Source organism: Hetaerina americana, unplaced genomic scaffold (assembly GCF_022747635.1).
Source record: "Hetaerina americana unplaced genomic scaffold, ioHetAmer1.1.p SCAF_33, whole genome shotgun sequence".
Lineage (NCBI taxonomy): Eukaryota > Metazoa > Arthropoda > Insecta > Odonata > Calopterygidae > Hetaerina > Hetaerina americana.
The window spans coordinates 2,555,581-2,572,968 of record NW_027286908.1 but is presented as its reverse complement, the minus strand read 5'-3'; the positions used below and the strand labels follow the sequence as shown (position 1 = coordinate 2,572,968).

Here is a 17,388-nt window from a genome sequence, read left to right as displayed (position 1 = left end):
CTTTCCCACTGAAACAAAAGAGAAACGAAATAAAGGCTGAAATTTTCAGTCTATAAATATTTTGTGGTTTGTAATTGCTTAGGAAGAGTGAGGAGGTGAAATGTTTGTAAAATATTGCAACAGATAGGTACAGTTCTCAAAAAACCGTTTTTTAAATCAGATACTTAGTAGTTTGAGAATTGGGCCTGAACCTGCATGTTGTCTGCTATAGGATTCGTCAGGCTTGGTTTGATGTCCCCAAAATTAACTTTGTCTTCCAACAAACGGCATACATTTCAATTTTAAGTCCCGTAACATGATTAGATTGCTTTGACTCACATTTAATTGTTTATTTTAGCTGTTATTTATCCTTTGAGAACATTAAAACTGTATGTCAGTGACATGTATGACACCGAATTTAAATGCAATTTACGTAACATTTTGCATTATTTACTTTCTCTGCCAGAAATTGGCCTCGAAGATGGTGCGCGTTATATCCGTGCACCACTTTGGTGGTCAAGGAGTTGAGGGATGTGGTGAAGAAGTTGTAGGAGCAGCAGTGGATGAAGCTTCGAATCGACTATTGTTAGCCTTACCCACACACACTGTTCAAGTAAGGTCTTTGACTCCTTCTGCTCCTCCCCCCTTTATGTTTCCTACCGTCGATCGCGTTGTACGTATGCTTCACTGCTCCAAAGGTAAGTCTCCTCTCTCATGGTGGGAAAAGTTGGTTTTCAATTTTGATTAGACTGTATAAAATAATAAATGTCATTAGAAACACATGATATTAAATTTTGATAGCATTCCTAAGAACATTTTGTTTCTTAAATAGGGCTAATGTGAGTAATTAAATTGTGTTTTATCGTTTCTAGGAAATTATGTAGCCACTCTTGAAATGAAAAGAAATAGGCAAGGAGGAGAAACTACATATGCAAGAGCCTATGTTAATTGGGATGCTGCATCGGCAAATTATTCTACTGAACCATCGGGATTATCAAAAGAAAAAGAATCAGGTAGCGGTAACACTATTTATGTCCATTAAACTATAGGTGAGGTTCCCCTTCTGGTGAAGCCAATCACTCATGATAGTATTGGGTTCATAATTCCTCTTATGGATGTTATATGGTACAGGTTGTTAATGTATTTAGGTTGTTAATGTGTTTTGGGCATCAGCGTTCAAAGGAAAAGTTCAAAATAATTAGACTGACAATGAATCAGGAAAATGAAAACATTGGATGAAAATCTACTTTGGCAATAGCTTTCCTGCATCATAAAATAACAGATGGACATACCCCGTATCCATTACATAAACAATGGGTCCATATTTTACAGCCATATGTATCTAATAATTTAACTTTTCTCTTTGTCATTCACATTTTAGTACTGAAGGACTATCATTCTGTATCACTGTCATTCTGTCACCTCTAATAATTGAATCTGGTGCTGAATAAATTTTGTGGAGGGTACTGGAAGAACTTAAACTATCATGAGTATGGTCCCCGTTTATTTCTGCCCGCAACAGATTTTTATGGCAATTGATTTGAACCCTCTTTTCAGGGCAAAATATTATCGTTAATGTGACTGATTTGTTGCAAGATTGGAAAGGGTTAATTGTGTTTTAAAGATGAAGTATTCATGCTTTTGTTTGACCTTCAATTTCTTTTTCAATACCAACCCCTCTCCCATGTTGCGACATTTTTCACTGAAGGGTTGATAGAATTCAAGTTGAAAAGACACTCTGCCCCAAAAAGAGATTCCACCTCTACATAGATCGAATCCTCTCTTCTGAGGTACCTCAACTAATTGCTGTACTTTCTCTCTCTCCAAAAAACATGACCTATTGTCTCAAGTCTTGTGTTATTTCATTGCTCTGGGGTGGTGTCTTAAGTCTTGCCAGATGATAGTTATATTTTACTTTGAAGAATAGAGACTTTGGATCAGCATCAACCAACTTGTTACATCATTCTTAAGACTTCAGCCAAAACCGTAGACTAAAGACCCAATGCAGACCGGCCTTTACTCTCATCCTTCTGCTTTTAATATATGTACGAGGGTCATCCGGAAAGTAGTACCCGTTCGTGAAATAAAGACACAAAAGTAAATATTAACAAACATAAAAAAATTTATTTGAAAGGGGATACTTTAAACTACTTCTCAACATAATCTCCAAGCAAATTAAGGCATTTGTCATAACGTGTGACAAGTTTCTGTATTCCTGCTGCATAGTCCTTCGCCGCCAGCTCATTGAGATACGCGAGGGACCCATCTTGCACAAATTTTTGCATAATGCAGATGGTGTTTAACAATTTCATGAACAATTGTTCGAGAAACATTGGGAAAATGCTCACAGATGTCATCAATTGTGACGCGCCGATCGTTCCTCACGAATTCGTCAACTGAGCTCACCAGTTGGTCTGTAATGACAGACGGTCTCCCCGAACGCTCATCGTCGTGTGTGTTCCCCCTCCCCATGTTGAAGTTGCGACACCACCGCCGAACAGACGACTCGTCCATTACATTGTCTCCATACACCTCCTTTAATTGGCGATGAATATCACATGGGCGAACGTTTCTTGCATTGAGGAATTTAATCACTGCCCTCACTTCACAACTGGCGGCGTTCTCAATTTTTTTAAACATTGTAAACAATCACAGAAACAACACAGGCAATGCTAGCGTCACGCAACTTGGCTCAGAGAAGGCAGACAAGCCACTGAAGCTATCTGACCTCGTCCAGCGGCTACTCGCGTCGTCAGCACTTCATGCGGCACGAACGGGTACTACTTTCCGGATGACCCTCGTACATCCACCGCCATCCTGTAGTTACAACTCCAAGTTCAGTTTGCTCTACATATTTATAAGTTTTCCATTAATCTTTTCATTTATTTCCTCATAATTTTCTGCCTTTAATGTTACAACAATATTTTTGCTGTGACTTGGGCATAAAAAACCTCCCTAGCTTTTTGTTTTTCCTCCACATAGTAATATCTCAGGTTTGTAATAGTTTTTGTAGCCATCCTTCTGTCATCATCAGGCCAGAGATCTGATCTCTCATGTTTTGATCTGAAGACAGCAGCAGGAAGGTTGAAGAAATGGCTATTAGCTGTAATTCAAGGTAACCCTGAATTTCAAGCAGATGCATACAAGATATCATAGTGCTCACTAATGTATTGCACCCTGGAATATATCCAGTTATTTTCTTCCTCATAAATCAGTCTTTGTTAGGCATTATTTTCGCTTGGCCTTCAATGTCTTAGCATATATTACAATATCCATTAATCTACATTTTATTGTAAATATCTCCATTTATGGTTCTATCAGTGTTTCAAATCTATGTATACTTAGATTCTGCATTAGTTTCATGGCCTGATTTTAGGTTTACATCGACTGATGTAATGGATCTGTTTAACATCTTTGTATTGAATAATTGACTGAACACTGGAAGATAGCATGCTCTATCTACTATAAATAAGTAAATTGTATTCACATGTAATATGCATGCATATATTGTAAGTATAATTATTCTATAATATTCTTTAGTACTTGCGTTAAGTATAAGGTTAAATGGTTTGTCAAAACAAGGCAAGGCACTGATTGATGGAGAAGAAAGACAAACTGGACATATCCCTTTGATATTAATGAACACTGGAAAAACATTCAAGAGCAAGTTGACATCAGCCAATGTGGCTTCGTGTTGTAAGTAATGTCCATATCAATTAGTTGAAGTGTTGCATTCACTCTTCCATAAGACAAGGAGAAGAAAAACATTGAAGTATTCTAGTTTTTGTCACTAATCACAGTCCATCTCCATGAAGTGATATCGAAACAATGTAGCCAAAGCATTGTACATTTTCTTCAGAACCTCAAAAAATTGATTTCCCATCTTGTTGCTCCTTCTTTTTTCCCTTAATCTTTGTCCACTTCTAATAAGCTCCAGATATTTTAAAAAATTGGCCAAATTCCATTTTTAATCGTATTTATGCACAAGTTCAACTAATGTGACATAACACAGTTTAAAAGACAAGTAAGAAAATTCTACCTGATAAAAATTATTACAGTGTCTGCATTTTTTAATCATGAAATATGACGTGTATGTAAAATAAAACCTATGAAAAGACCTTGTATATCTGTGTATCATAGAAATGCATAACAGTGGTGAAGGTGGAATAGAGCAGATCACAAGTGTGGTAGTAGTAGTTTTTAGGACAGGCAACCAACAGCTTAGGTCATTTGCACCATTAGGGATGGACAGGAAAGGATGAAGGGTGGAGAGAAACCTGGCATCAGCTTTAGCCAACTCGTAATGAAAGGCGCCAAGAGGTCTGTAGCTTAACATACCATCTGACGGGTGGCGCACTCACTCAAGTGCCCTCCATAATGCACCCCAAATAGTGATCGGGATACCACTGAAAAATATGTGCCGTCTTGGGGATTCAAACCCTCTAGGTGGGAAGCCAGTACACTAGCAACTGCAGTCACAAGCGTAAAAAAGTTTCCTTGACTAGGATATGAACCATGGATCATCGACTTGCCTGGCTGATGCTCTAGCCATTGAACCATTCCTGTGCTCATCGTCTTTTAGGTGTGCTCCTTTTCCTTCCATGTGAATGAATATGTGTTCGCCACGTGACAGGTTTTCGTGTTTGAATGCACACACAGACATGTATATGTATAATCTTCTCTGTATACATTCTAAATTTCTATTTTTTATGATGTGTCATATATAGGTATTTACACCATTCTTTAGGCAAATACAGTTATTATTATTATTATTATAGTTTAGCCTTAGTTTCTTCCATCTGACACTTCTTCAGGCCTTATCATAGATTCTAATTTGAACAGCTCTTATTTGAATATTTTTTTCCCAAATAGTCTCAAGTAAAATTTAAAAAGCATGCAGGTAGTATTTCTCAAGCTCTGATGCAGCCTTTCTATTACAGATGTCTTGGGCCTTTCCAAAGAAAACAATCCATCAGCAATCCAACAGCCAATCAGAGCACGTATAGCAGGGCGTGTCACTCCGAGTGGATCTCAATGGTGGCCTGGACCACTGGCCCTGGAGATGCTGGAACTTCCTCTGAGGAGAGCTGCATCACCAGACTCTCCAATGGCTGTCTGCAATACTACTGGAAACCTAGTCATAGGCCTGGGACATAATTTGGTCCTCTTTGCATTTCGAAATCCCACTCATCGACTTTCCAAACTCAGGTATGTCCATCAAATTATATTGATGATGATTTATGATATAACTTTTTCAAATTTCCTCTCTAAAACCTCCTTTTCATGTATCCATTTTTGCATCTAAGCTCTTGTCATTTTTGTGACTCCTTAAAATTAAGCACAGTGATATTTATTGATGAAAACCTTCAGCATTTAATTTTAATGGGTTTATTGGAAAAGTTGGATGATATGTATCTCTCTTTTGCAATTTATTTGGATTCTATGTTGCCATTCTCAGGAGATAAACCGTGTTAAAAACTGGGACTTTTTTTGTTATAAAATTTTCACGACATTCTTGCAAGAATTTCATAAGTTGGTTTTAAAAAAATACACATTTTTTTAAACATTAGAATGTAAAGTTCTCCAAATTAATTGTTGCTTTTACATCTTCTTCTGACAGATACATTGATTTTGAAGAGTCCTTCTCATTTGAATTGTCATTTCGGCCATCATTCCTGTTGATGGTCGAAGACTTGGTGGCTTGCATGTCCAAGGAATACCTTCATGTGTTCCGAGTTGGGATGGACGAGGTACCTGAAGGGGAAGGTGATAATGAGGACCAATTGGTGGAGTCCACGGCAAAGGGCAATGTGCCGAAGATAGAAGTTGTTTACTTCCCCAGCATAGTTGAGCATGATCGTTCCCTTCGGATGACGGTAAACGCAGCCGGGCATCCTGGACCCTTCAGGGAGGCATCCCAGTTGACGGTGGTGGTTGGGCCAAGACCGCTGACCAATCCGCTCTCTCCCTCTGCCCCACCTCCCCCCTCTGCCACTGATTCCAACCGCCTTTCACCTCCACCCCCTGCCATACACCATGTCCTGAGGCTTCAGATACTGGCCTGTGCAAAACTGGGGCGGGAGGAGTTCCGTTGCTTGACCCTGAGGCCACTGTACACACCCACAACCGTGAAGGAAGATGGTGAGTCATCAGCAAACTTTCCCTTAATGACCGGACCTCTTAGAGACCCAAGTTTTAATGGAAAAGATCTAAATCTCTAATTAAGAGCAAATTTATTCTCTCAATCATAGCCAGGAGAAAAATTTCCACCACTAAGTGACCATCAAAGGCTAAGAGCTGATGAGTTATGGCATAGTTTGCAAGAGAGTACTAGAGGATGAAAATGATTCATGATATCTAGGGTTTTTTTCACCTCTTGTTGGTCTCCTTCTAAAGATTTATTTTTTCTAATTACTGTACTGATTTTGCTAAAAGTTAATTATAGATGGCGAGGATTTAATGTTAATTGAAAATCAACCTAGAAAATTTACAACGATATATGCCAATTTTTAGTATATTTCATCAAAAACATATTGCCTTATACCATATATATCAACTATATAATATAAATGAATCATAATATTTAAATAAAAAAATTAATGGAAGCATATAATTTCAACTTAATTGTGATTTAAATTCATCTATTTTTTGTGCTATGATTTATTACAGTTTCTCACTTATCACTGAAAATAAATCAGAATGCATGTATTCAGTTGACTTACTGAGCTATTTGTAAACATTTCAAAATACCGAATTGATCAAAATGCTTAAATATGATGTGCCATGAGCAATGTAGAGGCATCCATTCCATAGCTGATTACCATATTACATTAGCATGATTTAACAAATTACAAATGTAAAGAAATATTTTGAACATTATAATTTCATAAACTGGTGGAAATGGAACAATAAACACTTTACTTTTGTATATTTATGCCAAAGAATGAAAATCGTTGGACTAAATTTTTAAATTTTAGAGGAAGAAGGAAAAGTATTTCATGAAAGGAGTAAAGTCGTTTAAAATGAATAATGAAATTTTTCACGTCTGCACAAAAAACACCGCTAAAGCACACAGTGAAATTTTTCTGATCATATAAGTCTGAGACATTGAGTTAAATTTTGTTTTATTTTTCTAGTTCTTTGAAAAACAGACATTGACACATTTAATGTATGAATATCTGGTTCTATCTTGAATTCAAGGTTTATTATTTTTGGGTGTTAGTATGTTCCATGGTATAAGTCAGTATCTGGTTTAGTTGTCACACCACATATATATTTATTTAGGATTAATCAGAATAGAAACACAATTTTCACTTACCTTTAGATGATTGTCCTACAGGATAATTCTTTAGAGTCAATTACATCCATTAACACAACAGTTAAAGCCCACCATTGTAAGCAATTTAATGGATAATGTGACTTCTGATGATATCCATTCGGCACATGTTATTTACACCACCTAATTGTTTTCATGCGATTCATGCTTTGAGGAGTCTCACCTCTTGAGTGTTATGATCTGAATATTGCAGCTGGTGGTAATATGAATGCAGTGGATGATGAAGACAACAGTAGAGCAGAAGTCTTGAATCCAATGAGGTCATCTTACCATAAGGATTTGGCATCCATAATGTTCTTTGTTGCCACCCAGCAGGAGGGATACCTTTATCACTTTCCTGGTTCAAAACCTATAAAAACAGGTGAGAAATATATTCTAAAATGTAGTAGATCCTTGATTTATGTAATTAATAGGTTCTGCAAAGACCATTGTTCGGTGCAGTTATCATTAAGTGAGGACAGAAGGTATGTATATATTAGGCCAAGTTTTATGATGTCTCGTTATGCTGAATATTAACACAAACGTATCAGTTAAGGCCAAAACTCAGTTTTAAGCCTGCTAGTAAAGTTAATGGCTAGTGATTAAACGGCTCAATACCACCGGTCAGATGATGTTACTATGGATACAATGTTCACATTTACTAATGAGCAATCTTATTAGGTTATAAAATCAAATTTGTCAGTAACAGTGACGTTAAGTCAACATTCAAATTTACTAAAGGTTAGATTTAATGAGACATAAAACCTGCTCTTAATGGTTCATCTTTTCCAATATGACCGTAAATGTAGTTTTAGCTCATGGAATCATCTTACTGCTTTCCTGTTACACAAAATGTTTTGGCTGTAAGCTGTATTGCAAACATATCATAAGTGGAAAAATTTGCTGAGTTATCAATCTACGAGGCAGATTGTCAAATGAAATGTTGTCTGCTGATGGCAGTGTTAGACAAGGGTTCACTGTACTTCAGTTTAAACCAGGGCATTGATTATTCAAATGAACCCTTCCATCAAAGGGTGCTCTAATAATTTGTTGCACCTGCCTTTGTGAAGCATGGCAAAATGTTTGACTGCTAGTGCTTCCACAAACTTATGTAATGTGTTCTTTGGAAATAGGAACTTTACTGGAGGATATGGTGTTGTTTTATCAGAACTGAGTTAATTGTCGGAGAAATTTGACTAATGTTACTCTTTTGCTGTGCTCCGTCACATATCAAAGGCCCCACCCCAGCGAAAGCATTGCTGCCAGATGCTGTCTACCCACTGACTGCCCCTGTGTCTTCTGTTGTGATGGAACAGTATGCTGTCCACGCACTGACTGAAACTGGCCTGGAAACATACACCATACGCGCAAGCAAGACACTGCTACACCAACTTGAGAAGCATGCTGGCCTGGCAACCTCCCGAAAGCACAATGTAACTATGTATTTACCACTGAGCCTTCTGTGATTGGAAACCTTTTCAGAATATTGTTTCCCGGGTTCACTCCAATAAATGCTGTTCCATGATGCAGAATCTCAAGTACTATATATCTATCTGTAGATTTCAAACCTAGCACTGTTTCAATGCTCTGACTAGCTGGGGACCGAGATGGTGTGGTGGCTATTGTACTGGCTTCCTGCCCAGAGGGCCCGGGTTCAAATCCTAGCGGTGTTGAATATTTTCAGAGGTATCTCAATCCCTACTTGAGGTGCTTTGTGGAGGGTATTTTGAGTGAGTATGCCGTTCCGTCAGATGGGACATTAAGCTGCAGACCCCTTGGTGCCTTTCGTTAAGAGTAGTTTAATGCCGGGTTTCTCTCCACCCTTCATCCTTTCCTGTCCATCTCTAATGGTGCAAATGACCTCAGCCATCCGCTGCCTCCCCTAAATACTACTACTACTACTCTGACTAGCTAATGAGTTGACAGAGGTCTGAAGTAATGCCTCAATTAACATGATACATTCTTCTTGGATCATTCATAGCTCATGGATGCTTAACTGAAAGGCCTAGAGCATGGGACAAGAAAATTAGGCACCACTTGATTAGTTGCAGTACTTGAGGGATGATATAGAAAGTTGATTCATTCAATAAGCAATCCATGTTGAAAAATTAATTATTTTGTGATTTTCCAACCATATTTATAAGCTTATCATTGCCTGAATTAATTTTTTTGATTGATTTAATAAATATGTTTGAAATTCTGTAGTCATGTGTTGGCCTCAAGAAGAATAATACCAAAAATTAATGTATCAACTCACAAAATGTGGTAAATATGACAGAGTTTAGCATATGCTAGGTTCACTTGGCTGCTTTAGGGTGGTATGTGTACCCTGGGAATTATATCAGGTGTATAAGCTAAAATCCGCTGTTTACTCACAGATGGCAGTAGTAAGCTATTAAGTTAACTATGGACATGCCCATCTTTTGTTTTTATAAAATTGACATCTGTAAACAAAATAATCGGTTCACACCATCAGCAATTTCATACAACAACCTAAATTTTTCGTTTGGTAATGATGCCAAGTTTCTTTGCCTAAAAAAGAGCATGTGGGGGAAGTTCTGCTTTTCTGCTTTAATTTGAAGAAATCGGCTGCTGATACGCATCGTAAGCTTGTTGAAGCCTAGGGCGACAGTGCTTTATCAAAAACAACATGCGGAGATTGGTTTCATCGGCTTAAAGGTGAACATTTTGACCTGAGCAATAAGGAATGTGAAAATCGGCCTAGGAAGGTTGAGGGCCATCAATTGCAGGTTCTTTTGAACGAAGATGATAGACAATCGCAAAAAATGCTTGCCACACAATTGGGTGTTACTCAACCAGCCATTTCCTTGTGCCTACGTGCCATGGGAAAGGTTCAAAAGATCGGAAAATGGGTGCTACATGAATTGAACGATAGGCAGATGGAGAGACGTCAAAACACATGTGAAATCTTGCTTGCCAGTCAAAAAAGAAAGTCGTTCTTGCATCGGATTGTGAGTGGATGAAAAGTGGATATACTTTGAAAATCCTAAACTCAAAAAATCGTGGGTTGATCCTGGTCAACCATCGATATTGTCTACAAGACCAAATTGCTTCGGACTAAAGACGATGCTGTGCGTTTGGTGGGATCAGCAGGGTGTCATCTACAATGAGCTGTTGAAACTTGGTGAAACTGTCAATGCCCATCATTAACACCAATAATTGATCAAATTGCACCGTGCTCTGTGTGAAAAAATACTGGAATATGAGCAATGACATGAGAAGCTGATTTTCCTCCAAGACAATGCACCATGCCATATATCAATAATGGCCCATAACTATTTGGAAAGAAAAGACTCGTAAAAACTTTGATATGGAGTGTAGCTATGTACAGCGTGGAAACATGGTCATTGAAGCAGGAGGATAGACGTAGACTGGAGGCTTTTGAAATGTGGATGTGGAGAAGAATGGAGAAGGTGAAATGGACAGAATAGAAAACAAACGAGGAGGTACTTGGTATGGTGGACGAAGAGAGGGGTTTGTTGGGAGAAATCCTATGGAGGCAGGAAAAGGGGATATTGACCGGCAGTAAGATGTTGAAGACTGTAATTGAGGGGAGAATGTTAGGCAAACGAGGAAAGGGAAGGAACAGGATAGGGATGTTGGGTGGGATGAAGGAAGGAAGAAAGTACTCGAAGATGAAGAGGGACCTGATATAGAGTAGGATGCTGGATTTTGTGCTTTTTTAGGAGTCACAAAATGTTTTATTTGTTAGCTGTGTCCATCCAAAAACCTACCTAAACCGGTAGATTACCTAATAATAATAATAATAATAACTATTTGGAAACACTCAACTGGGAGGTGCTACCCCATGCCACTTATTCACCAGATCTGGCTCCCTCAGACTACCACCTGTTTTCATCGATGGGCCACACGCTGGCTGAGCAACACTTCGAAACTTACGCAGACGTCCAAAAATGGCTTGACAAATGGTTTGCATCGAAGTAGAAGGGTTTTTTTAGGCATAATATCCACAAATTGCCCGAAAAATGAGAAAAATGTGTTGCTAGCCAGGGATGATATTTTGAATAAATAATTTTTTCACTTTCTAAGAAAAAAACATGTTTTTTTCTGGCCAAGCAACAGAGGATTTAAGTTTATACGCCTGATAAATCATATTAATATATGTTTTTTTAATTGTATTTTCACCCCCTACATTCCAAATAGCAATTGTATGGTATCTAATTCCTTGCTTTAAAACATTTAACATTGATTTCTGAAGTATTTTACCTCAGTTTTTTTCACTTTTATCAGTTAAAATATTTCCTTATTATACGTGTCTATAGAGAATGCACAGAATTGAATGTTTATTTATGTCTTTGCAGACATGGTTTTCACCTATAGTTTATAATTGCCCATACTGAATTTTCTTAAGGTTAGCAATCAAATTCCTTCCTGTAAACAATTAATCCAAATTTAATTGAAACTTAAAACCCTTTTCCTCAGCTGGTAGTTCATCCAACATTAAATGAAAAGTGGCTGCATACTTCCCTTCCAGTACTTCATAATTTCCTTACCCCATTCATCCTCTTCCCTTGGTATACTTTGAATTTTCCAAGATACCAATTTGGGACTCTTAAGGCCCAAAACCTTGTCGCCAGAATGTATTGGTTTTCCACATTTCTAGTGCCCATTCTTCTAGTACCTGTAGAGTTATTAAATATTCCAATTTTGATTTGTTGGATGAAGTCTTTACATTGATGTAATTATTGTAGGTCCCTCTCCCACGTGATGCTCACATAAATTTCGACACTGCTTCTGGGTTGACCTCTCCCTGGTAATCGGCCCCCTACATTGATTGAAAAATTGATATCAAAGTATTAATCTCCCCATTGCTTTTTGCACATCATCCCTTAATAAAATTCACAATTACAACAAACTCAATCCCTTCAAAATTATTTTGAGGAAAAACCAAGATATTTCACTTCAATTACTATCGTAAATGAATGATCTGCTTCATTGTGTATCAACCTACTTCCATGTATATCACATTATTTCACCCTTTGAATTTTTAATGCCATTATTTACTACATTAGTTTACAGTATGAGCAAATTGAAGAGATCAAAAAGGGTGGTAACACTTGCAATTAATATATTTGGGCAATAGAGCTCTAATAATAAACAAGGTATGTATTGTAAAGAAAAATTAGTCTGGCCCGTTAGTTTCAGAAACTGTCATAATCTCCTAGTTAGAATGAATTAGTAGTTGTCAGATTAAAATATACTTCCAATAATTCATTATTTAAGATAGCTTAAAACATTAGCGCTGTGGCGTAAGTACAAAAAATGGCCATTTTCTTCAAAAATTAGGTTATAGAAATCGCATTATTGCTCCATGATGATTACACCATACAGTTTCCAGTTTAAGGGAAATCTCTTGTTCCTCCTAGGCTCAAGAGATCTTTTACTGGTCATCTGAGGAAAACTTAAGGTAAAAAAGTCAGAAAAAAAGAATAATTAATCAATTTCCTGCCTGTAAAAGGAAATTTTGACCATTATACCTTTGATTGTACATCATTTTAGAGCAAAAGACACGATTCACACTTAGGGAGACCCAAATCAATAACTAATTGTATAAATTTGTTGCCAATTGTTATTAAGAACAGCAGTTCTATATCTTTTACTTTTTTTCCTTTGATTTAAAATTTCTGTCTTAACTTTCCCTTGTTCGATGTTGAATTCATTTTGATCAAATGGTTGTATCTGCGTACTTAATCTTAAAGAAAATAATTCTTGTCATGGCATATTCATGTGTTTCAAAAGGCATATCCGTCATGCGAGGACCCTGTCAGCCTTATCGGTTTGAGGCCCTTCTTTGGGGTAGAGCACCTTCTCCTAACGCACAGATACCTCGTCCTTCTGGCATCTTGTTCATCCCCATCCGAGGGCTCCCCTTCAACTTCTAGTCAAGAGTGAGTACCCTTATTATTTTATATCACTGCATATTATAATTTTAAAAAATCACGCTATTGACAACCTATTTATTAGTATGTAGCCATTTTTGGATTTCCATTTCCGCTTAGAGCTTAGCCCAAAAAAAGCATGCTTTATTTATAGTAATTATTAAACCCATAAATAACATGAAATGGATTTTTTTTAGTTGCAGTAAGAGCAATATGTGGCATTCATGTTTTAATGTTGTGATCCTGTTTTTAATAAATATCTGTGAAAGTTAATAAACTTCAAAATCATTTGTTTACCTTTCTTTTATGATGCATGTGTTACTTTTATTCTAATTTTAATTCAAAGTAAAAACAATTTCACTTTTAGTGTAGTCCCCTAGTCAATGTTTAAAGATAAAGCACTAGATTAAGTAGGTAGAAACGGTTACAAGCTTTAGTCTCAAAAACTGAATGGGTGCTTTATAAGACAGTACACATATGAGTGTCCTTTTTTTATGTTTTATGCCATCTGTGATTATAGTTATATTCACTTTTGTGAACATTTTCCATCAATGTATACACTCATGCATATATGTATGTTTTTATTGAAACATACACAATAGAAGAATTAGAAAAATATTGTTGGGAAACTCATGAATTGTGAATTATTTCTGGGCTTTGAGAGTCACATTTGCAGAAGAAGGAATTACATATTTCTGAAATTAAAAAAATATATATACAAGGTTTGTATAAAACGTATCAGTAATAATTTTTTCCTGACATGTGCGTGATCTACTGAATTCAGACCATCAGATAAGTGTGCCCATGATGGCAGATTGCATTGGCATTGATAAGATGACAGTGCGCACCATTATCACTGAAAGTTTGTCCATGTGAAAGATCTGCGCTAAACTCGTCCAGAGGTCTTTGGATGGATAATTAAAAGATAAAAGTCGAGTGTCTGCTTGCGAAGACCTTCTGCAAAGGTATCACGACGATTCCCCAAACCCCTTATAGCCTTGGCACCAGCAGACTACTTCCTATTCTCTGAAGTGAAATCCTCCCTCAAAGGACACCACCATGGGACCCTTAGTGCCATCAAAGAAGCTTGCACATGTACCCTTAAGGGCCTTCCAGAATCCACCTACCAGGAGCCTTCGAGTCATGGAAAAGCCACTGGCAAAGCACATAGCTCAAGGGATGTGCTTTGAAGAATTTTGAAGTATTGTAGCAATATCTGAAATAAATCTACTTTCCCGATACTTTCTATACAAACCATGTATGTATAATGAAAAAATTATATTTGATCAAAGAAATTTTAAAAGAATTACAGGCTTGATATAAAAAACATTTGAAACATCTATTTTGATTTTTTGGAAATAATAAAGAATATATTTGTTTACTAGCTAATTTTTTTTGACTCAGTTTTCACATTGCCTTAACTGCAAAACCAAGGTGTTTTGGGCATATTGTCAAGAGAGAAGGAATTGCTTGGATTTGCAAAATATACCACCCCATAATGTAGTGATCACAGGACAACACAGGATGTACTTCCTGAAGTAATTAATAAGTGAACTCTCCTATAATAGGGTGACCAGTAATATTTGAAAACTAGAAAAAAATGGAAATGTGGAAAAAACAATGAAAAAACTATGAAAAACACATGAAATTTTGCTGTGAAGCTTGGAATTTTGGAGGATTAATTTTATTCGACTGGAAGTACATAGTGTATAGTTGAAGAGAAAAATGCCTATGGACTAATTGTCAAACATTTTAAAAACTAGATGCTTTCAATGTGACATGTATTCTGCAATAAGGTAAATAATCATGCATTTTGTGTGTGGTTAATTTGACAAAAAGAATATTGTGCTATGATTTAACTGCCTAACTACCACTGCCCTAACGCTGAGTAGTTGTCTTCTTATATAGGTGAGCCATCAAGTATTTACAACAATTTTTATTCATTAATTATCTACCCATGTGTGCTTATGCCTTAGGGAAAATTCTTATTTCTACATGTGATTTTGGATAATGTGCCCTCGGGAAAAGAGGAAGTGAAATCGGGTACCTTGAGGGGATTGAGGGTGGGTGCGGTGGCCAATTGGCTTTCAATCCTGAAGAGGGCCCTGGTTCAAATCCCCATGGCGACAGTATTTTTTGGCAGTATCCTGATCCTGATTTGGGTTGCTTAGTGAAGTATGCCATCCCTCAGATATGATGTTACAGAAATGACGACCCCTTGATGTCTTATCCTTAAAGAGTAGGCGAATGCCGATTGCGAGTTTTTCTCTAACCTTCCTTCCTCCATTCTGTGAAAATCCTTCCTTAATCAGAATTTACCCACAGCTATCCCTTATGACACAAATAGGCTTAGCTCTTGATCATCTTTCCTATTCACTGCTACAACTTGGTAGAGAAAACCTTGTTAATCAATTTGAATTGGTTAAAATTTTTAATCCCAAACCAAATGACTATTGGCCACCCTGTATAGAACCCACTTTTATTTTTTTTAACTGAGACTCGTGCCTATAATTTTATTCTTGAGTATTATATATTATATTGGTTATTATTATTATAAATATATTGGTTCATAATATTAATGATGGACCCATCACTACCTCAAGCAACAGATTTTTGTATTTAAAATTCTTATTTCAGCTCACCAGTGAGTATTTCTCCCTCGGGTGTGAATACGGGTCGCTGGACGCAGTATTCCCTTCAACTGCCCTCCCCCACCGAGCTGTTCCATGACATGATGCAGGTTGGCAATGCACACATGTCATCCAACCCTGCAACGTACTTACACCTCCTCTCCGAAGGCCACTTGGTCCTACGCCTTGCCCTGCGGTCCATCTCACATCCTCAAGTGCCCAACGCTAAGTGGAAGAAAACAGTCAAAGGTGCCTGTGATGACAGCGATCTGAACGTTCTCTTTGAGGAATCATGTGCCTTACTGGGTGACCAATATATCAGGTGCGTCTTACGTAAAAATGACTCGCCTCAAGTGGGTAATGCAGGCAACAAAATCTCATTCTTTAATGCATAGTTCACTGTGTAAATTTGCTTTGTATTTTATCATACCTTTAGTTTCAGTTTTTCTTTTTTGCCGGATAAAGGTGCTTCTATATTAGCTGTTGTGATGTTATATGGGGCCTCCTGATTTTTGCCGATGAACGACTTCTTTCATAAGGTTGAAACTCCTGTTACTTCTCAACATAATCTTCCTTTAGACATAAGCATTTTTCATGGTGTTAACTTAATGTTTCCATAGCCACCAAGAATGCTTCTATTAAGGGTCATTTTTGCCGTATGGAAAAACGGGCTGATCAATGGCCGAGGTTTTTTGAATTCATTGTTAAATTAATGACATTAAGCCTTCTTTCTACACTGTCACAAATGCTTATTTCATTTGCATCTACATAGTTCCATAACACTGTATGTCTCACTCAATTCAGACAATGAATTTCAATGGGTATGTCAAACCAATGCAGACTGGAGGAAACAGGTGATTAAATGTTGTTCTTGTACCTTAAACAAGTCCATTTTAAGTTTTGAAAAGATCTCTCTCTCTAATGACAGATGTACAAATCCTGTGCTCTGTATGATACAATTGTCTATGCCTTGTATTCATAATGAGTGTCCATGTGTTTAAAGCGTGACCATATATTTCCATCAAACCCTTGTCCTGAGGATAAAATTGAGCAAAACCAGAAAAGTTAGTATTACCCCATGGAAGAAGAGGAGTATTAGCCTACAATTACCCAAATTTCAAAGCATATTTGTTAATTTTTCTTTAATTAGTGCTTACATTCAAACCTGTTGCTTGGTTTCATGCCTAACTACGAATATAAATCCAGAAATAAAAACTACCTTTTAATATCATTCTGATCTATTTACCTTCATGTGAGAAAGATGTATTTTTTCATATGTCAGAGAAGTTTTGAGCCCATTGTGTGTCGCATTTCAATACAGCAACGTAATCAACCCTAAGGTCGATTTTATGGGTGAAAGTAGAGCACACTGAATATTAAGCCCAACAGGGTGCGAAATCCATGCATTAAAAGGGTACTGAGGTTCTTTATTTACCTGTGATCCCGGGAAGATTTGTTACCCAAAATACATCACAGCTTTGGTGAAGCTGATGGTACCTGGGGGCATCACCTGGAATCAAACCCAGACTCTCCAGTAGTCCAA

General features: G+C 37.1%; 1 protein-coding gene across 1 annotated transcript in view; it reads left to right on the top strand.

The window, feature by feature from the left end:
• The first annotated feature begins 40 nt into the window (after positions 1-40).
• LOC139691359 (BLOC-2 complex member HPS3) overlaps positions 41-17,388 on the top strand; it is a 33,776-nt gene continuing 16,428 nt past the window's right edge. Inside the window, exons 1-9 of the mRNA XM_071589144.1 lie at positions 41-127; positions 446-677; positions 852-992; positions 4,920-5,187; positions 5,600-6,120; positions 7,509-7,676; positions 8,531-8,727; positions 13,076-13,224; positions 15,853-16,167. Of these exons, the coding sequence (XP_071445245.1) occupies positions 461-677; positions 852-992; positions 4,920-5,187; positions 5,600-6,120; positions 7,509-7,676; positions 8,531-8,727; positions 13,076-13,224; positions 15,853-16,167 (1,976 nt within the window). The 5' untranslated portion in view covers positions 41-127; positions 446-460. The remainder of the gene's footprint in view (positions 128-445; positions 678-851; positions 993-4,919; positions 5,188-5,599; positions 6,121-7,508; positions 7,677-8,530; positions 8,728-13,075; positions 13,225-15,852; positions 16,168-17,388) is intronic.